Source organism: Schistosoma haematobium, chromosome 1, assembly GCF_000699445.3.
Source record: "Schistosoma haematobium chromosome 1, whole genome shotgun sequence".
In the NCBI taxonomy this organism is placed as follows: domain Eukaryota; kingdom Metazoa; phylum Platyhelminthes; class Trematoda; order Strigeidida; family Schistosomatidae; genus Schistosoma; species Schistosoma haematobium.
This window is the reverse complement of record NC_067196.1, coordinates 77,017,078-77,042,453: the sequence shown is the minus strand read 5'-3', so window position 1 is coordinate 77,042,453 and position 25,376 is coordinate 77,017,078. Positions and strand designations below refer to the sequence as shown.

The 25,376-nt window shown below is 30.9% G+C and overlaps 1 protein-coding gene across 1 annotated transcript in view; it reads left to right on the top strand.

Moving 5' to 3' along the window:
• The window catches only part of PTH1R (Parathyroid hormone/parathyroid hormone- peptide receptor), a gene marked incomplete at its 3' end in the record, with an annotated part of 44,315 nt that extends 20,269 nt beyond the window's left edge, over window positions 1-24,046 (top strand). Inside the window, exons 3-11 of the mRNA XM_035731178.2 lie at window positions 286-545; window positions 1,669-1,763; window positions 7,147-7,249; window positions 9,033-9,189; window positions 12,795-12,934; window positions 17,090-17,175; window positions 20,414-20,573; window positions 22,667-22,708; window positions 23,747-24,046. Of these exons, the coding sequence (XP_035588271.1) occupies window positions 286-545; window positions 1,669-1,763; window positions 7,147-7,249; window positions 9,033-9,189; window positions 12,795-12,934; window positions 17,090-17,175; window positions 20,414-20,573; window positions 22,667-22,708; window positions 23,747-24,046 (1,343 nt within the window). The remainder of the gene's footprint in view (window positions 1-285; window positions 546-1,668; window positions 1,764-7,146; window positions 7,250-9,032; window positions 9,190-12,794; window positions 12,935-17,089; window positions 17,176-20,413; window positions 20,574-22,666; window positions 22,709-23,746) is intronic.
• Between the last annotated feature and the right edge of the window lie 1,330 nt (window positions 24,047-25,376).

Genomic DNA, 25,376 nt, shown 5'->3' with positions numbered 1-25,376 from the left:
GTCTTGATAACCGTCACTAGATAACGCACCAACTGTGTATTAATCAGAAGGCAAATAAGAAGTGTTGATTACATTTATTATTGCACCACGCACAGATAACCAAGATTACAGGTACGCTAAGCAAGTATGAGAGAGTAGTGCCGGAAAGCAAGTGGGCGAGCGAGTGAGCGTGCGAGTTGAATGAGCGAGCGAACAGGATATATATATATATATATATATATATAGTACGCTTTACTTTCACTGGTAGCCTTAATGAGTTTTAATTTTCGTATTTTTGTTTTCTAGAGAAATCTCAAATTTATTTTCAAACGGAATACTGTCTTACAGAATTTGATTCAGTATCTTGCTGGCCACCAACAAAGGGTGGAACAATTGCTAAAATACCTTGTCCATCTCATGTTCCAGGCGTTAAAAAAACTGGGATGGTTTATCGCCCATGTAATATAACTATCAAGACACAAGATTTAAACGGGAGAAACATCATTGTTTGGAAATTCGATAGATCCAATTATAGTGATTGTGTACATCATGAAGACATAATGGCGGTTGGTATATACACTGTTTCTATTGAAATAATTTATTATAAATGTTAAACATTAAAATTTACTAGTCTACTCAGAAACTGCCTATGAATTGTAGCTTTTATGAGTTATGGATAATGTAACTGCTAGTATATATCTGTAGAAGACGTATGAGAATAAATAATTTACAATAAAAAATTCGAAAAATACTGGAACTCCGAAAATTACTTATGGTACAAAAAATTAGCAATCAACTTGATCTTTCATTTTGCTCATTGTAGTTACGGATAAACGTAAATAGGTTCATAAAGTGAATTACAGATCAAACAATGAGTAAAACGCATATAAGCAAGGACTATAGTTTTCAGTCAGATCTTCATTAAGATTTACCCTAACGTAGAGGAATATTTATACGCATATATTAAAAAATATTCAGGTATTCAATACTAATAATGAATGGATTGTGTAACCATATATAAATAGTGAAAGTACAAATTTTTAGTAAAAAGACAGGTGGACAAGTAAAGATAAGATCAATAAAATGTCGTTTTAACCAGCAGTTCAAATACGAAAGTAAGTCAGAACTTGAGAGATGGGAATGAAGATAATGATCAATAAAAGCCATTAAAATTACGTCATAAATATATGGAAGAAAGTAAATAAAAACAAATAAATACGGAATGGGAAAATTTAATAATATCGTTTATTAGGTCATATCCTCACGAAGACAGGATTTTTTCAGCACGTAAACAAGGGTTATTAGTTCCGATCTTTATAGTTTCTGTAATATATACGAGACGAAATCGAATTATACTGAGAAACGACAAATTATACGATATATAAGAAATAATTCTTAACACTATCATTTGATTAGCTTAATATAGCATAATAAACGATCTTGCCTATATTTTTTCCCATTCAATGTTTATTTATCATCCCCTCTTCCGTTTATATTTCTTCGTTTATAAGTTCGTTATAATATTCATTCACTCAGATATCTCATGCAATTATTAAATAAAATTACAATATCATAGTGAATCAAAATTGCTTAAAAATTCCTATTCTTGTGCTCTTTTTTTTGTAAAGATGTAAAAAACGTTTGAATGTTATAATTCACCATTTATATCTTCGTCTATTTCGGTTATAGATCCATTTGCCTATCATACAAACTTCTGTGTTTTATGGTTACGCAATATCTATGATTTTATTATTAATAGCTACTGGGATAATTTTACGGTTTCGGTAAGCCATAGTGTTTTGTTTTATTCGTTATGGTCTGTGGTAATTACATTTTCTATAGTGAATATCTTAGTAAAGCTAATGATTTTCTTGACTGCAGTACTCAGAACCATTCTGTCAAGCACACTCATTTTCCTATTCAAATTAGTGTTGTTTAGTATTAACTGATTTATCAGAAGTTACCGTAACAAATGTTAAAAAGACTAACTAAAATTGTTGTCGACACTAATTTTCATCGATTGTAATTCATGAATTGACCTTAGTTTCACAACCTATGTGCTATAACTTGTCGGTTGAATGCTTATTGTCTTGGATCTTTCAACGCTACTTTTTGTATCTGGTCATCACTGATTGTTATGTCGGAAACGCTTATCACATATACTCGGAACGAGGGACCTCTGTGATCCCCACGACGTGAAAGTAAGAACACAAAGATTGGTATAATTGATAATTTATTAAACCCGAAACACGACGACAACGATTCTAGTAGAAAATACACTTATTTATACATTGATTGTACACTCATTTTGATTAATAATTAGAATGGAATCACATATATGAAAAATACTTAGAGTTATAAGAAATCACATACTGAGCATAGTTCAGGTCAATGGAATACAAGACTATCGCATATTATGCAGAATAAAATATCATACGAGAAAAGGAAACAAATACTAAATTGAGTAATCATTACATTGAATCAAAACGGAAGTAATCTTGAACGAAAGTAATAATGGGTAATTTCATACACATAGTTCCCTTTATCATTTTGAAAAGAGCAAGAACAAAGATTCTAGCAGAATAACATGAATTCATTTTATTTCGTAGGTTCTCGTCAGCTGCTTACAACCTATAGTATTTAAAAAGATAATAATTACATAATGGGTTTGAATTGCTTACATGAGAGGGTTTATATTTAAGAAATATTCGTAAAGTATGACATGGGTGTAAATGAAATTAATAGGCTGAATATTGTAAATATATACCTAATGTGAAAGAATATTCTAGAGCATTAATTGTGACAACAGTTCAAAGGGGTAGAAACAATTGATTACATAATGGATAAACATTGATAGGAACATAGTGAGTAGAGTTCAGTTGAAAGACTATTAATTTTTAAAGATAGTTGAAAAAATAAAATCAATGACGTAATAAATATAAAAGATAAAATTAAAAATAAACAATTTTTTAAGCTGCAGCGGAAGAATATTTGTCACCAAGGCAGGGAAAGATTAACAATCATCTCCTTCTGAACACATAAATCAGGTTTTTGGCGCCTGATAGCAACTGCTTCAGCAAACTTCAGAAGACTGGAGTTTGGCTGCTTACTAATGACCTTGAATGATTGTAGGGTGTCAACCTGATGGCCTGTGTCAAGCAGATGTTTAGTGATTGCGCTACATAGAGTCTTTCTTTCTCTTGTTCTGAGGTTTTTTGGAACATGTTCAAAAAATCTGAGATATGCCCTCCTTTCTGTTCGGCCAATGTAGCTGCTTTGGCAGGTACATGTAAATTTATAAATACAATTGGCGGTAACATGAAAAGGATGCTTATCAACCTTTGATTGAGTTAATGAACATGTTGTTTTATAAAGAATTAAGTTTGGCCGCCGGATAGGTTCTGGCTAGCGCAGTATTCAGTCTCCTGTTGATTGTGTTTGCAACCTCGTCACCTTTGAAGTTTAGACTTATAGTTATTGGTTTTTTTATTGACAGTAATTAATTCAGTATTATTTTCTTTACGCTTTTTATATTTTTCAAAAAACTTTTGTGGGTAATTGACTTTTCTTTCCTTCATATCACTATGAAAATCGGGAGACCGAAAACCACGGATTCTGTTCCGTGTAGTGATGTATACACACTCCTAAAAAGTCCCGTACTAGGACAAAACTACTGTTATGACCTTGACGTCTGGCTTTTCTATCACACGAATTATCTACCAATCCGAATACGACTTATACGAATCTTCACACTAGGCCAACCAATGACGTTCAAGCGGTGTGGGCAGTTTAGCGTCCTTATTGGTCCTATATCCTCCTAGCCCTTCCACTTGAGTCCAGAACACAATACCAGCTTCCGTAATATGAATCGAATCGAATCAGATCGAATCGTTTATTTCAGACATACTCGGTTTATATATCAATCAGACAGACCACAACGTACCATAAAATAGAAAATAACATGTGTACACAAATAAGCCCAAAAGTGGCTGTGAACGAGAGGGACAGTAATTAATAGCCTGAGCATAGCTTAAGAACCGTAAATCGTACAATAATAATTTATAGGTCAAAATAAAGCTTATAATAAGAGGAATATAAATATACATAATGTAATTGTTGAATAGTTATACAATAAGAATATTTATAGAATATTAGTCCATTAATAGACCTTAGAAGTTACCTGTAATTTAATCTTCACCGGGATATAACAACTACCGTCTATTTCTTCCAGGTTGTGAATGGGGATAAGAACAAGATCTATTTATAATTTAAAAACTATGAAAATTCCCTAATCTCCCCTATGCCTTATACTGATAAAACTAATTTCATCAATTTTGACGTGTTTAAATTATTTATGTTGATTTTTTAAAACACTGCTTTAACTTAAAATTCTGAAAGTTTAAAAAGTCACCACTGTACTTAATTTGTCTTGGTTATTCAAGCGTTGATAAATAGATTCTAATCAGATTGTAATAATTGATTGCATACAATGTGATGTTAAATAGGTTGTGCATATCGGATGCATGATTTTCTAGTTCCCTTTACAACGAAAGGATGTAGTACTTCAAAAAAACGTCCAAATTTTAATGTTTTTGGAAGTTTGTTATTTTTTTTATGGTTGCCATCGTATATAGCATAGACTGGGCAGTTAAACAGACTGTGAATATTGAATTACAATTTAAAGTTTGGACTTTTTCCAACTTACATCTTTTCAACATATAACTTCTTCTACAGACTACCTATATTATCCAAATTTTTGATCATCTTGGATGGCACAATAATATTACGATTGTAGTGTAGTGAAGGAGAACACAGGTGAGGACGACCGAATTATTATTTAGCACAACAGTACAGAGTTACTTGGTAAAATAGAACAACCATACTATAATGCTTAATTTGCAAAATGTTCAATAATTGTCTCGAACTTCATTGTTCTTGTATTTCCATACTATTTGCTTTCTATTCCCGCTCTTCCTTTCTTGGTCTTCCCTATCTTCTGCTGCCAGACATTACATTCCTGACTCGCGTTATGTACTACTTATGTCAATATAAGTAACACGCACCACAGTAGTACATAATAATTACTCGCATCGATCATTAGTTGAGCACATACCTTGAATTTTTTATTTTAAACTAAATCTATTTTCTGACAAATCTGCCTTTATTAAATATAAACAATCAGTGTGAAATAACCAACAAATATGAATCTGTAATTGTTATATGATTTCAAGAATGACACAATGAATTTAATGTAACTGGTTCGTTTTTGAAAAAGAACTATATTAAACTTCTGGTGAGACTATAATTTATGGACGAACCAATCACATTTGAGATAACAGGTCTCGGATTTTAACGCAAAATTCATACATTCATTTGGTTATATACTATTTCTGCATTATGGCTGATGTAAATTCGTGATGAAAACCGTAAATCTAATTCCTAAGCTTAACCATCAACCGTAAATCGTATTTACAATTCCTCACATTGGTTTACAATCTTCATTTAGACCTAGTTAATAGGTGGACATTTTCATAGTCATCCATAGGTCATTCATAACTTGTAGTCTTATCGTATTAAGTCTACAAATTAGATAAATTAATTTTGAATTTTTCTTAATCAGTTCACTAGAAATTATGATAAATACTACAATTTCATTAAATATCGATAATATTACGTCATATGTAATCTAATCTCATATGATTCTATTCACTTTCGTTTATATTATTAAAGCATAATTAGTAGCTTGATATTATTATGCACTTAATTATTATTAATAAAAAAATATGATTCAAATGAGTAATGATTGAAATATACACTGTTATCATATGTAATTGACTGTGTTAGTTCTTGTGTATTGATTATATGTAATTAATTGTTGAATTGTGACGTATAGAGAGACCAATTTTAAATAGATGAGAAATAACTGATTTTATTAAAATTAAATAAATAATATTTGTATCACAAGGGGTAATTTCAATAGTTGAAATCATGAGTTAATTGAAGCTAGATCACCATGGTAAATCTGGAAGCACTGGACGACCGTTTCGTCTTAGTGATTGAGTTCAAGAGGTATTTCCTGAAGTTCTAGTTAGAAGCTGTTACCAGTGGAGTTCAACCAAGTCTGAAGAAAATGGTGAACGGTGGAGCACTTTCGTGGATTGGTTGAAGTTAAATATTTACACCGTTGGATGCCGGCCGGCTCAGTGCTTTAATGGTTAAGCGCCTGGTGCGAGACTGATAGGTCCTGGGTTCGAATCTCGCAGATGCCGAGGTTGTGGATGCGCGCTGTTGAGGAGTCACACAATAGGACGAAACGGTCATCCAGTGCTTCCAGGTTTTCCATGGTGGTCTAGCTTCAACTGACTCATGATCTTAACCATTGAAATTACTATAATATCCACAAAACCCATCTGATATTAAAATATATAAGTAAAAATGAAACAGATATTTTTGGCGACAAATACCTTTATTACTTATATGGTTATGTAGATTATAACAATTGATATTTGATAAGCTATAAACATACACTAAGACATTAAAAGTTAACAAAACACTTTACTATTAGATAATACAATATGATAAATCATAATATTTGAATAGCTGGGAACACTAGTTGATAATAGTTTATCATTGTGAACAATCAAATATTATATGTTAAAAGTATAAGTAAAGCAAAAAAGGAAAATATAAGAAAAGAAAATATTAGTTAAGATGACTGTTTTTTTATTTATTAATATGCTAATGAGACTGGTTAACGTTTGGGTTTTTTAGCGAGTTAGTTTCCTAAAATTCAATGTAAATGAATAGTAAGCGTAAAGAACAAATTATTCACATGATGTTTACTTCATGTTTTATGTAAGTTCATGCAGTTAGAATGAATATTCTAAACTCAATGACATTCATTTACCTTTCCATGTATGTGATATAAAAGAATCTTCTTGTTAATATATGTTCCTAAACTCACTTATTTACTTACTTACTTACACCTGTTACTCTTCGTGAAAGAAAATAGGCATCCCACCAGTGTTTCTAAACTTACTTGATGGATATTGACAACATAGTAGTGATAAATACTCATTGATATAATGAAGAAATTTTATTTATTTAACTAAGGATTCTAAAATACGTTATTCATATATTTTATAATCTTATTTTTCTTATTTACAGACGTCTCAGATGCACAAGGAATAATCTACATTTGAATTTGTTCAGTGCAATTTTGCTACGTTGCGTCTTACATTTTATAAAACATGCAGCAGACGGTCAAGGGGTAGGTGATCATAAATAATTAGAATAGTAGTAGTACAAATGTACTTTGTTACATAAAAGCATATGTTATGTACGAAACTAATACTTAAAAAAAGTTTTGTAAATATACTATTGTATGGTTTGATAATAAATTCGTTGAAAAAGTGATCATTTCCCTGAACTTCGTGTTTTTTAACAGTTAAAATGAGTGCATACTAAAATATGGAAAATGACATTTGTGTTCGTATCAAAGTTATTGGTCTAAATAATAACAAAAAAGTTAAAACAGGAAATTACGATGTCTTATTGAAAAAATCAATGACGGTTCAGCTGAGATTAGTTTGTGATTTAGACTATGATAAGTTAACAATCTGGGCAATCTGTGCTGACTAATAACTAGTTTCAAGGTGTAATTCCTAGAGTTTTAATGAGAAGCCGTGAGCACGGGGGTTCAGCGAAGTCGTATATGAAGCAATCTGTGAACGATTTTTGCGTAACGTCGTGAGATAGACATGTAAAGCATTTGGTGTTTGCGGACAATACAGTTCTTGGATTCGATTTTTTAAGTTCGGGTTGTGGATATGCTCTCCCAAATAGTCAAAAAATACGATGAAACAACAGTTCAGTGTTTTCTATTTTTAAATGATGTTCTAGCTAATATCAACTGGTGACTGAAGCCACGAATAATATGGTAACTATAATTCGAATATCGCTGGGAGATTATTGATAGTCGGTTAGTAATACCATTATCTATAAAACTAGAAATGTTTGAATGGGCTCATAAAGAAAGTTTAAAATTTTGAATTACTAATTTCATGCCGATAGATAAGTTCTTTTATTTATTTCCATATAATAATTGGACTAAAATGGGTAAATTATCTTACTGAAATAACGATTCATCCTAACCGTATAAGTGTATTGTCAATAACTGGCATTTCATAATACACTCAACATTTCATACAATTGATATTTTAATCTCCATGGTGTAATCTCAACAATCGAGTCAAGGTGAAATAATTATGAATTCAGTTACAATGGTGTATATAAACTTTTTTTAAAGGCCGATACAGTAATTCAATAGATTTTTTTTCTTGATTCATAAACTTCCAGATTTTTCTTCATGTAAGAGTTTGGTTTAATGTTTAAAGTGTTTATGTGATTAGATTTTTGTTCTGATAATTTAATAACTAATAATAGAAAAAATGAAATCACATATTAATTGTAATGTTATTCTTTCGTGTAATTATGAATAGAATTAATAATGATGACTTATTCATTTAGTTGTCCATTTAAAAAATATTAAAAATTCCCGGCTGATGCATTGGATCGCTGTAATAGATGTACTATCTAAACAACTACTGAACTAGTATACCTTCTTCTATCACATGTTTGTTCTGTACGACTAATGTTACAATTTATATCAAATTGATCATGCGTGTAAACTGGCGTGAATTCTGTAATTATTATTTTCATAATATATAAATTATTATTATTATATTATTACTGTTATTGGGAACATTTATAAATAATGAAATTAAAATGCTAGAAATAATTGAATGAAATGGATACACTATAAAGAAAAGAGTATAATATAGTATAGCACATGGACTCTGTGTCATTTCTTAGTTATCCAACAAAGTATACAATACTCCTTGGGTCCAGTGGGTTTCGCTGATTCCTTGAGCGTGGCTTATAGGTCGTCCATAAATTATAGTCTCACCAATTATTCTTCTAATATGATACAAAACATTTAAATAAAAATATGTAACAATTCAAAAATTTTATTTTATTTTTTTCATTTTAAGATTATTTGCAAAGTATTCACAACTCTTCATGTGTTTACAATTGAAGCAACATATTCTTGGGTACTTATGGAAGCACTTTATCTTCATAACAGTGTTCTTGTTCATGTAATGCATGAAAGTAGGACATCTTTTATTCTTTATGCTTCTATTGGATGGTGTAAGTTCTCAATACACTTTTATTTTTGTTTGAAATTAATTGTTTTAAGACATTTTTAATATTTCAGTATAAAAAACAAAGCCGTTTATGACAATTACACATCGTATTCCTATAGCAGAAATGATTTTATCAGTACTTAATGAATTCGTCCAACTGATGGAAAGCACATAATATGGATAATTGATTGAAATTTCATGTACGAGACTTGAGGTTTGGCGAATTATAATACTTCATGAAACTGGAATAGTGTTAAGATGGATTCTATACGACTTATTATTACTAGTACAAGCCAATTAATTAGTGATACTACTTTAAATAGAAGACATTACATACTTGCTTACATCCAATACCTATCGTGGAGGATTATAGGTCATGAACCAGAATTCTCCGGCAAATTATGTCCCAAGCTCTTCTTTTTAGTTGTTTCCATTGGCTACATTGTCTACATCCAAGTCCCAATATCATGTGTTCTCTAGTTTTTCTCTTTTCCTTTTGCCTTCACGAATGACAGTTAAGGCTTGCCTTGTGGTTCAGTTCAATGATTTCCGCAATGTGCATCCTATATATGTAAATCAATGCGCCAGTATTTAAAGCAACTGAAAATTCTGTCGTAATTTGAAAATACCGGAAAATCTAAATTATCTGCATAGACGTTTGTATCGATACATAAGCTAAAAAATTATTTCTATATTTTATCTGCTTGGTGTAAACAACTATCCGAAATCTCAATAGGATTATCTGTAGTGATTATCGGCCATCTAAAAACTGTCAACATTCAGACAAATTTGATTGGAACAATTTAGCTAACAACAACTATTTTGTATAAATATCTATATATCTGCGAATGAAATTACAAACTAAAAGGTTATTTAAGCAAAAATGGATAGTTGCTAGCAGTGGAATCCAGTCTGATGCGCGTTTCGTCCTATTTGGAACTCGTCCGCTGGATGTACCTGCATCCCAGCGTTGGTGTTCATAACACCAAGTGAATTCAAACTTCACCCTAATGAACAAGCAGGTGTCCATCAGGACACGGTAGCTAAGTAGACAATGCGATGACGTTTCAAGTGAACGGTACTGAGCTTGAGTCTGGGAAGCAGGTAACGCCAGCTGGCGAGTCCCAAATAGGACGAAATGCGCATCCTATATTCCACTGCAAGCCACTATCCATCTTTACTTAAAAAGCTTGTGACTTAAGGTTATATTGAGGCAATTCGCACATGATGCACATATGCCAACATGAGACTGATCGAATGCAGTCCTAAATAACAATGGGAAGATACAAGAGTGAATTGAATCATCTGTTTTTTACCTAAATATGTAGCATTTTGTATTTATGCGATATTTTTTACAACCATACGTTAATCAATAATTCCTACATTTTCTCCTCATATTTCTATTTGCTTGAATGTGATAATCATTTACTGTCACCTGAAAAACAGGCGAGGGAAACCAAATTATGATATCTTATCTAGTTTTCATGCAAGCAAAACGACCATACAAGTAATTTCTCTATTGGATTGATATCTATCATTTTCATGTATGAACAAATAATTCACTAGAGAAATTATAAATAAGTGACTTATAGATAAGAACGTTCGTCTAAATTTGATCGAACAGTTCCACAGTATTTGGGCTCCGAGTTGATGTAAGACATTAAAGAGGAAGAATGTATTTGTAAAAGACTTATAGTTCAAATACCCTAATACGAATATTTTAAAACACTGCATAATTGTTACATTAATAAACGTACAAATTAAAGATATCTGGGTTACACACTGCCTGTTTTTATATAATCACAAGTATCAGTATCTACAGACTATATTTTTATGACTTAAAAGTTTATTAACATTACTTAAATTAGATGATAAGTAAAATATTTGTGAAGTTCTTTCCAGATAAATCTTTCAACATAGTAACAATATAACATTTATCAGTTCCAGTCAAAGTTATTTATCGACTAAGTGTAAATTTTGAATCAACTATGGCTAAAGGTAATATTAAGTAATGTAATTCAGAAGATGTTTTTTTTCTCAGTGGAAATATCATCTTAGTAACTCTTAAAGACTAATACAATATAACAAATATTTTTTGAGGGGGATAAAGGTTTCAATCATGATCTTTTGAAAACTTTATTGAATGATAATTTTATTGTTCTGGAATAATACTACTTGTAATTTCGTAAGTTTATATAGACTATCAACTATTCTACATTTTAATGATGTAGATAGTACATATTTTCAAAGTGAATATAAGTGAAATGAATAAGAGTTTGGAATTGTATTATTTATTTATTAAGTAACATTACATAATATATATATGACATGCAAACTATATAAGCCAATGAAAAAAGGAAAAACAAAACAGATTACGCAATACTTATATGTATACTTGAACAAAGGGTTTGTTCTATTTTCTCTGAATAAGAATTGATTTTAAAAGTTGCTGAAAAAAACTATGATAAAGAAGTATATACCTACATATTAGACTACATCTTAATGTAAAGTAAAAGGGTAATACTAGTCTATTTTTTTGATGGAGTTTTGTTCTCTGAGCTAGATGGTTTGGTCGTGTAAGATAAAGACCTCCAATCAACTGCCCATTGGGATGGAAAATAGCTGGTACACCTAATGATAACGGATGTACACAATCAAACCATCCAGCTCAGGGAACAAAACTCCATCAAAATCATCCACCTGAGCTACAAATCTTCTTCACCATCTCAATACTAGTTTATCATTCGATTCTCATCGTTCAAGAACTATTCAGTATGAACATTTAAACATTTTATTTTTATCCAAAATAACAAAAAGAAAATGAGAGCTGATCCAACGAAACATAATGTGAATTATATGAAAAGCATTCAATATAATGAAATTCCATTTTGTTCTATTTTTTAAATATTCAAAACAGCTAAACATTTTCATTACCAATCATTTTGTATTATATACAGTATGAAACAAATGTTTCTTATTTCTTGTCGAAACTTAAATATTCTCTAAGTAAAATGAAGTAGAACAATGATTTTAGTTAATTACAAAGCTTAAAATTTCCACAATTGACTGATCAATGTCATGTGGGTCATGTTCTCCGTAATTCAGATGGAATCCTATCAACCAAGTTGCAATGTGGCCACTAGTCTATGTGACTCGAAATTTCATGAACTATGTTGAGATAAGATGGTGGTTGAAGGTAGTCGACAAGAAACCCTGAACCTAGATTTCATGCCATTTGGCACTCGTCAGCAAGGTGTACCTGTTATCTTGAGGGAACTGATGCACTCGGACAGATTCTATCTCCTGTCATCCAGTTTTACAGTCAGAGACGTTACCGCTGAGCTCTCCGTGTCGCGATTACAGGCACACCTTGTTAATGAATACCAAATAGCACGAAACCTAGGTCCAGGGTTTTCTATCGATTATCTCCAGCGACTATCTTAGCTAAAAAATAACTTGTTAAGTGGAACTGTCTTTCTTTGAGCTATAAAATTATTTTGATTTCCTCGTTTCTTCACATGCATAAGATCTATAATTCATAATTATTCATCAAATAATTTTCATTAAAACATAATTTTGAAAAAAATTCACTTACTTCTTTCTTCTTAGCCCTCCCAATATTGGTAATTACTGTATGGGTTTTATTGAGAATATTCGTGACAACAGGTGATCAATGTTGGGATTTAGACATTGGTTCTGGTAGCCCAAGTAGAATACTTTTAATTGTATATCCAGCAATAATTATGTTGGTGAGTTTTTCTTATTCTGGTGCATGAATTTCAGAAGTAACTTGACTATAATTCATAAATCCATAAATTTGAAAACTTGGATGTTTTTGTTTTATTAATATGATAAAATCCAAGGCAACCCCGAGATAATAAAATACTAAGTTAATTGATGCAATCAAATAGAAAGCATCTAGTGATCCGAATGTGATGCAGTAATATAGGTCAAAGAAATTTACAAACATGCTCTCAGAATGTATAGATATTTTAACAAGTCAGTTTTTTCACTAACATTCTTTAATGCTGAAGTATATGCATTAACAACTTGGCAATTATAAACACTGTTGTGGTGGATTCAAACTTAAGACTACATTTCCAACAACTCAGTAGACTTACTGTATATTGAAAGGGTAGAGTTAGTTGCTCGTGCCTGTTTATAAGATGGATGTTCCATAATTGGTAACGTTGTTTTTCAACCGTTCCCACAGAACTCTCATATCAAAATATTATTATAAACAAATAAGATAAAATGCAGAAAATCTTATGAACTTCGATGTGATTAATTTGGCATTTCGTTTAGAAAAACTTATAAGTTGTAAATGATGTAAAATCTTGAAAACGTTTTGTAACTTTCCCGAAACCTTTCAAATAGGAAATGCGACTAGTTAACTCCAATAGAATATAATTCCTCATCTGTTATCCTATACAATAATTTGGCCAACCTCTTTTACTAACGATGATACGAAAATTTAAGTACAAAAATGTGCTGGAAAAATATATTTCATGCAAATCAATAAACAAATGAAAAGTAGGCTGTGATGATTACTGGCCGAAAAACGATTGCTTAATTGTGAATCATCTTATGTATAAAAATAACGAATATACAAAATACAGATAAGTAGTTAAACTAAAGATAAGGATAGATATTAGACATGAACTCAAAAGAAGCACATTTAACAACTTGCATAAAAATAGTTAATATAGATACAAATAACCTAGGTGCATATAGAAAATCACAGTAATTTTCGGTGAATATATAATTGGTAACACTCATTAGTCACTTGCCATCTGGATTACTAATGCCTGTCCGAAAGTTAGAACGCAATCATATAAGCGTAGACTGGTCATTTATGCACTTTGTTATAAACATAAATAACTAACTGTTTACGATCAGAAATTTGTAATGGTTTTTAAGCATCGTCTGAGCATTTGATGTTTAAAACTTTTTAGAGGACATACACTAAAATCCTTAAAGAATCAAACACATCTTTTCCTTACCAGGATTATTGTATCCATTGCAGTAGTGAGGATTGTTAACCAGCTGTCTGATAATAGCTAAATAAATTACCGTTTTTGTTGACACCATAATTACAATACAGATATTGATAAAAGAAAAAAGAATCAAGAGCAGTTTTCAGTTAATTAACTTTGTCGATTGTTGAATTTACTTTCACAAAATTCGTAATTTATTTTTTTATTTTTTACATATATGGGTTATTGTGTAATAATTGATGTGTACCATTCAACTTAAGTTTATTCGATATCTGATTATTGAATGTAAATAATATTTGTAAAAGCAAAATGTATCTACATGATTTCAAATCCATTTAAACGTCTACCTTTTACCCACTTGCATTAAGTTATACATCATCGTATTTAGCTTCTAAATTGAAACTTTTCATTAGGTTTAGTCAAGAGGAATATGAATCTCAAGAACCTGTTCAATCGATCCGCGTTCCAATTTACAATCCAATAATAAAAATGAAAATTATTCATGCATAAAAGAAAATCGTTTTTCTTTGTGTGTTACTAGACATTACGAAATCACATAATTTAAAAAGTAACGATGAAACACCTAAGATCCGTGAGAATAATTAGAGCTTATCTTCTGTAATAGGATGTATATACAGAAAATTCAAATAAAATTGCCATTTTAAACATATTAGACTATACAAGCTTAATACTTCGACATTCTTGATAAATTGGAATTTGACGTGAAATAAATTTCATGAAAGTATTTTTCATTCTCTTTTGACTGTATGATGAATGGGAAAACAGTTCACTGGCACTTTGTTTAATTTTCAGATATGGTTCAGTAGGTTAAACGATCGCGCGCGAGACTGAAGGCCCTGGGTTCGAAACCCGCGAGCGGGATTGCGGATGCGCAACGCTAAAGAGTCCCACAGTAAGACGAAACGGCCGTCTAGTGCTTCTAGGTTTCCAACGGTAGCCCAACATCAGTCGATTCATGATCTCAATCAAAAACTTAATACTCTCCACAACCGCTATACGGAAATTTTTTCAGTGGATAACTTATCAGTAATTAGTATTGTTACTTTAGAAATTGTAGATCATTGTAGATTTACGACGAGTAAGTTTGGCTCAAGCCATCATAGCTGGATGAAATTACCATAAATATATATCTAGTTATATATTTATTATTATTATTATTAGCTTTATTCAATGTTATATTTTTGGTAGATTATAGAATTCTCAGAACAAAGTAGTTTAGCAAGTTTCCGTTTCTTATTTCTTGATCGATGATGATGATAAATGCTAAGAGATCGACAATTAGATGTTAGCATTTCAGAAATCGATATCTGAATAATGTTCATTCTTTTCAATCCATACTGCTAGCAGTCACGACGTCTCCGATCATAAATTTTTGTAACTTGTAACGAGAAAGGTCGTAAATTTCTCATAAACACACAAAAAAAACAGATAACTTATTGAAATATCTAGATGGCAAGAACAAGGTAGTCCAGATATTCAAGCAGACCGCCTTGTGATAATTTTTAAATGAATTTCAAGCTATAACTCTTATTTTTCTAAGTCACTGATCGGGAACTACCTCACATCCTGCATGGTTGGACTTTGAAAATCATGACTCCTCACAAGAGTGTCAGCGATCACTGAAGTATTTTCATCCTACAACGGAAGAGCTGTTCGGTGATCCCTGATTTCCATTTGGTTTTTTTAAACTAAGCTCAATCATCATTAAAAGGATTAGATTTACTCCTCAGAATTGTATGACTGGATTTTGAAAATAGTTGGTAAAGTATATGTTTTATAGACACTTTAAGCATCAGTGTAGACCATTTGGACCATTATTTTGCATAGATTTAAAATAGAAAAGTTAATTTTGATTTTCCCTTGCGTGTCTTTCCGTATTAAGTATCGAGGTTAAACTAAAATGTTGAATTCATTCTGGTTTCTTTTTAATACATTCATTTATTTGCACAAGATAAGTATCCTTATCACCAAGCATACCATAGACTGCAATGTAGAATGGATTATAGAAAAAAGGATTTGATCTTCAGTCGCTTCTTCCTTATTTACATTGTTAGATTTTAACTATATGAATTATGGATTGAACAAAAATTCGATTGTTTTGTCAATATCAAAAAGACAATTTTAGGAAAATCTGCTTTATTCAGTTGTCTTCTTTTACCCATAGTACTGTTCAATCACACTATTGAAATATAGCTTGGTTAATACTTACTTACTTACGCATGGTAACCCTCGTGGAGGAGCAGGCCGCTCACTAGCGTTCTCCATCCAACTATGTTCTGGGTAATCCGTTCCAGTTGCTATTCACCCTTTTCATGTCTGCTTCTGATCCTCATCTCAGTGTGTTCTTTAGTCTTCCTCTTTTCTATTCCCCATCACGATTCAAAGTTACAGAATGCTTCGTGATGCCACTCTATTATTTCTTCAAAGTATGTCCAAGTCACCTCCAACATCGTCTCCCTATTTCCTTTTCACAAGGAAGCTGCTTTCACTTCTCCCACAGTAGGCTGTTGCTGATAGTATCCATTCAACGGACATTGAGTATCTTGTGTAAATAATTGTTTATAAATACTTGTACATTTTGATGATGGTTGTAGTATATCTTCAAGTTTCATTTCCTTATAGTAGAACTGTTTTGACAATCGTATTAAAGATTCTTACTCCAAATTTGACTAACAGTTGTTTTAAGTCCCACATGTTCTTCACTTGTAGGAATTCTGCCTTTACTTCGTCATTCCTTAACTTTACATCTGCTTACATAATAGTTTTTGATCAGTGATATATTCGAATACGCACTTATTGGCATAAAATAAATTTAATCATTACGCAATATATGTATATATTATGGGATGCAATCATGGTTATTTTTTTATATTTATTTACATACAGTTTAACTTGGCATTTTTCATCAATTTATTACGGGTGATATTTAATAAAACACAATCGCAACCAATGAGTGATGCCAAACGTTTAAGGTATGTAATAAATTATATAAGATTTAGTTAATTTACAGTCAATATGTTAATTACAGAATCCAAATGAAGAAAAGTTATCAACATTAACTTTAATATGAAGTACTGTAAATTTTCTATATCTACTTTATTATTGAAGAACTCTTGATAATATAGTCTATAGAGAGTCATATATATACTGCATTTTTTATAAGGATTATTTTGACTACCTGTATTTTCAATTAACTGGAAATATTTAACACCAAAAACTCGAATTCGGTATTTCATGATTTGTATCATGAAAGGATCTCGGTTGAATAATAATTTAAAATCATGGAGTATTGGACAGTGACTTTGTTCTACAATGGGACTTCTTAAAAGACAGAACCTATGATCCTATCTAGAATCGAACTAAATTTTCAATATTCAAACGAGGCTGACACTCAGTGGTTTCATATTTCAATAAACCATGAAATTCGGACAATTCCTGGAAATCCCTGTTGTAATAATAATTTTAAATAACTTAAAATTATATGATTATTGAACAAAACCATATCAGTGATGTAAACATAATTGTGAATCTTGATTCTACTTTAATCTCAAGTATGCAAGAATACAAGAATACAAAGCGAATATCTGTTGCTTCTTTTATTGGTTCGTTCATTTGATAATTTAAAGATAACCAGCTCATAATATTTTCATATTTGACTGGTTCTGTTTTATGAGTGCTATGAACTATTCATTACTATTAAGTACTAGAAACTTACTGAGAATTAATGGTTCATTGATGTGATGGTATTAAAAAATCTATTTTTGATTGTGATTGGAGAAATCGTTTGTATTCATATATCGCTTATAAGAAATAGACTACATTGAAACGTTGATTATTATTTTTTTAAAAAACGTTATTAGTTGTTTACCTCTTTATTCGTGATTACAGAACCCAGAAACCTCGTCAATTAATTAATTCATCCAGAAAATAACGCTTGAGTCATGTTTGGGCAAAAGATCTTACAAATTATTTTTACATACACACAACTCAGGTTTTACATTGTGGACAATTGAACTACAAACAGTGTAATGTAGATTAAGGCTTTTATCTTTCGAAATCTTAAGCTAGATTTTATAGATGATATCAAAAGGCTTAGTGTTGTAATTGTGCTACATGTTACAGAATATATATGATTCAGTTGAACTATATTGTCTTCTGTTATGATATTTTGATAGGTAGTCAAAGTTCACATAAAAACTAATAAAATTCTATCAAATACAATTACTGACATGTAATTTATGATAGTTTTCAATTATATTGCAAAATTAAGAAAATGAAGGAGACAATAAAAACTTTTTTTATTGAATAGCGCCCTAAATAAGTTAACTTATGTTAAATATATCATAACTTACTCTATGAAACTTTAATGGGTAATTAACTGTTTTATATCTCACCGTGTAAACCGTATTTGAATGCGAATGTCACGATTAGTAACAACTATCCTTGCAGATATTGTACGTTTTAGTCAATAACAGCCTTTGTGAACTACGATTCAATAATGACCACAAGTGGAATAATTCGAAAATCATCATTTATTCGTTTTTTTATTCAGTATGTTCTAAACGATAACTGTTAAGTATATACTTTTAGTTACATTATACAAACTGAGCGAAGTCCATCTATTGTTTGATTAGTTCCACGATTACCATAGATAATAAAAACCTAAAAAGGAAAAAGCCTACGATAACCGGAACTAGTTAACGTATATCAGCTAGCTTTCAGCTCATAAGTTTATCTTAATAATCATATAATGTTGTGATAAATTGTTATGACCAGTGGTTGACTGTTCTGATTGCGTCAACAATTGTTATACCTAGTCGTTGCCGATTGTTATGTCGCAATCGCCCATCACGTATACTTGTGAAGCGAGGAACCACTTCAGTTCCCAAGACGCGGAAGTAAGAACACAAAAACGACGATCCTAGTCTAAAAAGCACTTATTTATATATTGATTTTACACCCATTTTGATTAATAATTAGGATGAAGTCACATATATAAAAAACACTTTCAGTTGTAACAAATCTTATGCTACATGTCATGCTGAGCATAGTTCATGTTAATTGGATACAAGAATATCATAAGTTATACAGAATAAAATGTCATACGGGAAAACAGTAACAAACATTACATTGAGTAATCATTTCATTGAATTAGAGCGGAAGTAATGTTGAAGAAAAATCATTATGAGTAAATCAATCTAATTTCGACTTTTCATCCCGTAATATCATAAATAATGATTAAATATATAGTACTTTTTATAGTTTTCAAACCAAAAACTGACCTTAGTTAAACTACTTTTGAAAAATTAGAAACAATAAACGACTACTTCTCAGCAGCTCGTATCCATGATCTCATAACCAGAAACAGAGCTCAGGACTTTCGTTAACGTATGTCAACGCCTAACCTCTATACTACTGAGCCGAGTCTGAGATAGTTATCGATTCCAGGTGGTGGATCATGATCACATAATATTTTATGGACTGATTGCACTTAGACATTGACATCTTTGAATGCCAGCTCAGTAGCCTAGAGTCCGCGCGCAAGGCTTTTTATCTGTGATTTGTTCACTGATGCCTGCTGCTAAAGATTCCCATACCAGGAATGCCTGTCAAGTACTTCCGGGCTTTCGTTGATGGTCGACTCGTGATTTAAAAACTATGGAAATTCTCTTACCTCCACAAAACCTCAAACTGATATTTGGCACTTGCTAAAACATAAATATCTACATTACTAACCTTGTTATAACAAATAATCGTTCATGAAATCAGAACAGAAGCTGTAAATAAAGTACTATTAAACAATAAGTGAATATATAGTTCATTTAAACAAATAAAAACACCTCACTTACAGGATTTTATTTGTTGATTGCTACATCAAATAGTAAACATGATCTGGATCGAAATCACCAAACAAACATCAATCATCATTAAGAACAGAATTCTAATAATGATTACACTACTTCATATTAAAGTGCATACATATAGTGTGTACTCGTCAGTGTACAGTATATTGTTTTCAACAATATTCAAATAACCATTTATAAACGTCAATTTAAATACTTATTGTCATATTATAATTCAAATATGTAAATAACAAGAAACAAATTAGTTATGGTTATATTTGTAAAATGATTCATTTCAATGAATCACATCTTATTTATCATATAGTATAACTAATTTCTATTGTATTGTTGTATTTTTAATTTATAGGACATTGTTGAAATCTACTTCAGTGCTTGTTATAGTATTTGGTCTATATCATCTATTTTTAATACCGTTAAATTTAATGCAAATTAATACACATACTAATGGACCTGGATTACTTGAAATAATTAAACTTTATTATGAACAGATAATGGAAGCTTTTCAGGTAAACACTGACTCTATATCATTTTAATAATCTGTTTTAAAACTAATCAGAGTTGACAGTTTTTTTAAAAATCATTTATTCATTAATAAATTAGTTTCAGAAAACCTCAGGGAAATCAAAATTCAGATCATATATAATGTAATAAAGTTGGTCTATCCTAATCAAATTCATAATTTAGTATACATTGGTAACCGTATATATTCGTTTAATTAAAGTTAATCATGTAGGAAGCATGAATTAGACTAAAGAAATTAGTTTAAAGAAATACGATGAAAGGTTAAACATGAAAATATCAGTAGAAAAGAATATATTTTATAGTGAGATAAAAAGTATTTAATGCCACCGTAGCAGCCGCCTCCAAAACAATAAGGATAAAGATTATCAAGATAATAAAATGTAACAAAACAAGCACCAACCAAATCATATTTGATGGAGAAACTCTGGAAGACGTAGAAACCTATTCATACGTATATAGGCAGCATTACAGATAAACAAGGAGGATATGATGCAGATGTGAAAGAAAGGATTTGCAAGGCATGTGTAGAATTCCTATAACTGAAGATCATATGATATTTAACCATCAACCAACACCAGAATCAGAATCTTTAGTACGATTGTCAAGACAGTTCTACTACAAGGAAATGAAACTTGAAGATATACTACAACCATCATCAAAATGTACAAGTATTTATAAACAATTATTTACACAAGATACTCAATGTCCGTTGACTGGATACCCTCAGTAACAGCCTACTGTGAGAGAGGTGAAGAGGAAATAGGGAGACGATGTTGGAGGTGACTTGGACATACCTTGAGGAAGTGATCGAGTGGCATCACGAAGCATTCTGTAACTTTGAATCGTGAAGGTAAACGAAAAGGAGCAAGGCCTGAGAACATATGATATAGGGCTGTATAGGCAAATATCGATATAATGAATAGCAAATAGAAACAATTAGCAAGGACAGCCCAGGACAGTATAGGTTTGTAATTCTTTGTCGGTGGATTATGCTCGAATAAGGGTAGGAGAGGTAAGTAGGTAACCAAGTAAAAGTATATAAAGAATTTGATTTGCCTTGTTTCTCGATATAATTTAATACTTAGTATTAGCAAAATATATATTGAATGACATTTGGTATATAACCGCAGTTTATATTTGCTTAAATGTATTTAATCTGACAGACATGATTTTCTATATTCAGCATCAGTCATCTATAAGAAGTTTAAGACACGTATTTTCAATGCATGAAACAAAGTTTGCTAAATAAGCAAGTATAGATATTTCGTCTGATCAGTGTTACTAGTAAGATCAAAATTGTTATTGAATAACTATCACCATCTTGATGTTTATTCATCTGCAGTTAGTTTGAAGATAAGAGGATATCATATATCTCAAAAAAATTGTTACCAAGTTCCAAGTATGAAATATTTCACCACATTTAAGCAAGCATGATATCTAAATAAACAACTAACGAATGTATTCAGACGAAGAAAGTAATCGTTACTGTGATGCATAATTTCATTTCTATTTGACATATTGTCATTTCGCAAAAGGAATAATAAGTAATTGTACTATTTCTTAGCAAAACACAAACACTGTTCGTATTTCAAACGTGAATTAAAGAGACGAAAATGTAAACAAACTTAAGGAGCCTATTTTAAGTGGTGATAACGGAATATAGATGATACAGTCCTTCATAGCACATCTGCATTTGTTTAGCATTTTTTGTTATATTTGCATTGGTAGTATTGTTAACTCTGACACGTACTTCATAAATTGTAAACATATTTTTTCCAAATCCGCCATTAGCAAAAACTAGCTCATATCCACCCTATTTCAATATTCCATTTAATCACAAACATGTATCCAGATATATATGATAAACGATATGAATCCAGTTGGATAATTTAGTTTCCTCAGCATTCCTATTCAAGCAGTTAACTTGAAGGCATTATTATTGATTGTTAAAATGACTAGATGATTACACTTAAAACCGAGTAGTAATGCTGAATTAAGTTGTTTCGTTTTTAGGCTAAGATGCTTATTGCAGTCACGCTATCTAAATATTGCAATAATATTTTTTAATGATTTTCAGGGTTCATTTGTTGCCATTCTACTTTGTTTTATCAATAAAGAGGTAAGTTTTAATAATTGTAATGTGTTTATATTCATTGATGTATACTCCTCTGAAAAAATATCGTTTCATCTGTGTTAAATAAGTATATTATGATCCAACTACACCCTCTCACAGTTCAGTTTGTATATTATAATGTTGAGCGACTTTAGTCAAACCACCGGTAAACATCAAACGGTAACAAACAGTTATTTTGTCTTAGCATAGAACTTATCAACATTGCTCATACACGACTGAAACAGTGATGAAACATTGAACTTTGAGTTCACAATCTGAGCACATAACCTATAAGCTACTGGTTTTGCATCCAATATTTCACTTTCCTAACCTTAGTTAATTATCTCTGAGACAGCTATTAGCAATGATAATGTTTGCTGGTTGTGTAATATCAAAATATGAAAGCTGTACAAAAATTCTGGGCATAATAGTCTAAGAGTTCAACGACAGGATGCATTGACTGTCTACAGTATTCAATTTTTCTAGCATTTATCAGTCTATGCTTGCTTATACATTGCTCATACAGTATTCTATTCAAAGGTAGAAATAAAATTTTGAGGTAAAAACTCCTCAAATAAGGACAAATTATTTTAAAACAATTTCTTTATATGTATATATTGCCTGAAATAAAATTAAAGCTACTGAGCTAAATACTACTGTTAATTAAACTTATGCACATGACTTGGTGGAAAAGTACTTCCAAGAGAAAACGATAGTACAATTGGTTGATTAATGGGAGCTGCTGAGATAGTTAAAATAGAGGTGATGGATTTTGATAACAACAAATTTTTTTCAGTACACCCTGAACTCATTTTATTACTTATAACTATAATTTGATGGATAGCTGGTAATTTTAACATCAGTCAGTTAGTCAGAAGCAACTTAGAACTTCACACAAGTCCAATCATATATTCTTAAGAAAAACGAACAGAGTACACGTAAATTTATATGACTTAAATTTATTATTTTGTAATGGATTATATATTCTCATAATAATTATGTACACATTAAAATTTCAATAAATCTTTGTTTGTTATACTGCAGGTTATCTCTGAATTTAAACGTGTTTATCGACGTAAACAATATCTTCACAGTAATACAGAAAATCGGCGTCAAAGTGTTTGGTTCAATAATCAAGATGTGCCATATGAATCTGGTGAACGACAAATAGATATCAATCCTGGAATTAAATTGTCAAAAAGCCCATCTTTAAGTTTAAAACAAAAGTCATTTACCGATAGATTTCATAAAATAATAAAACATCAGTCGAATGATAAGTTTCGAAGACCATCTGGTCTAAGAAGACCATCACCCCTTTGTCGAAATAGCGCAATAACAACATAATAAAAATATCTTAATTAATATTACTTGCATAATCTTAAAATTCTTATAGATATTGTTAATACTTATCCTCCAGGATATTTTTAATCTTTATTTTCTTCTGATGCTATCTAGTTAAAACGAGTCCAGCTTTCTTTCTATGTTAGAGTAACAGACAGAGTTATTTAAGAAGTATAAAGTTCAATCGATAAAGACACACTGAATCTACTTCTTACGGTTCCAAACATTTATAAATTAAATGATGTACGTTTGTTCGGATTATTGATGATAACAATGATGTTGATCATGATGATTTGTATAAAATAGCAAAAGCCATTCAAATGAATTACATTTTATTTGAATATCAAAGTTTATATTTTGTTGAATACTTCTGTTTGTTTTTTTTATTTTGCCAACTTCACTGCTGTACAAAAGATGATTTCTTTAAAATTAATTGGATATAAAACTAGTATTGTATTATTTTGATATTAAAAAGAAAATAATAATAAAGATAAATGTTCTCTATATCGATTTTTTTAAATAACTAATAATATTTATGATTTAATAGATTGATAGAATTTTGAGATGGTGGAAAAGATTTGTAGTTCAGGTGGATGATTTTGATGGAGTTTTGTTCTCTGAGCTGGATGGTTTGATCGTGGAGTTTTCATCGTTCTTCTGAACGACATCATCAGCACAAACTTCAGAGACACAACCTAAACAAAGGTGTAAACAATGACAAATTTAAAGTCAATAAGAACCAATCAACGTCGAGGTGTACAGAACAAGCTGTGAAACGCATATGGAGAAATTCGAACACTTCAATTCTATCTGAAGTTTGTGCTGATGTCGTTCAGAAGAACGAGGAAAGTGTTATAACGTGAAAAATAAATGCTTCTGACTAGAGGGGTAGCGAATTATTGATCGGACCAAAGACGCGCAAACACGTAGAACGACCTAGGGTTCTGATTGGTCTCGCTTCCCTGTTTAGCCCACCCAGATGAGTCCAGAACACAAGTTTCAGCCTCGGATTTATGAATCATTATATTTCAAACATACTTTGTTTATATACCAGTCAAGCAGTCCACAACGTACCATAAAATAGAAGATAACATTGTACAATAATGGCCAACAGGAAAATAACACGTTAAATAAATATTGACCAATAAGATGATACCATTTCATGTCCAAGGATAGCATTAGGCTTAACAGGATAATTTTTGGGATATTTCCCTGAATATCCCAACAGAAAGCTCCACGACCAAACCATCCAGCTCAGAGAACGATATTCTATCAAGATTGATAGAATCAAATAAAACTTATCAAATTCTTATTTATTTAAATGACAAGTAAA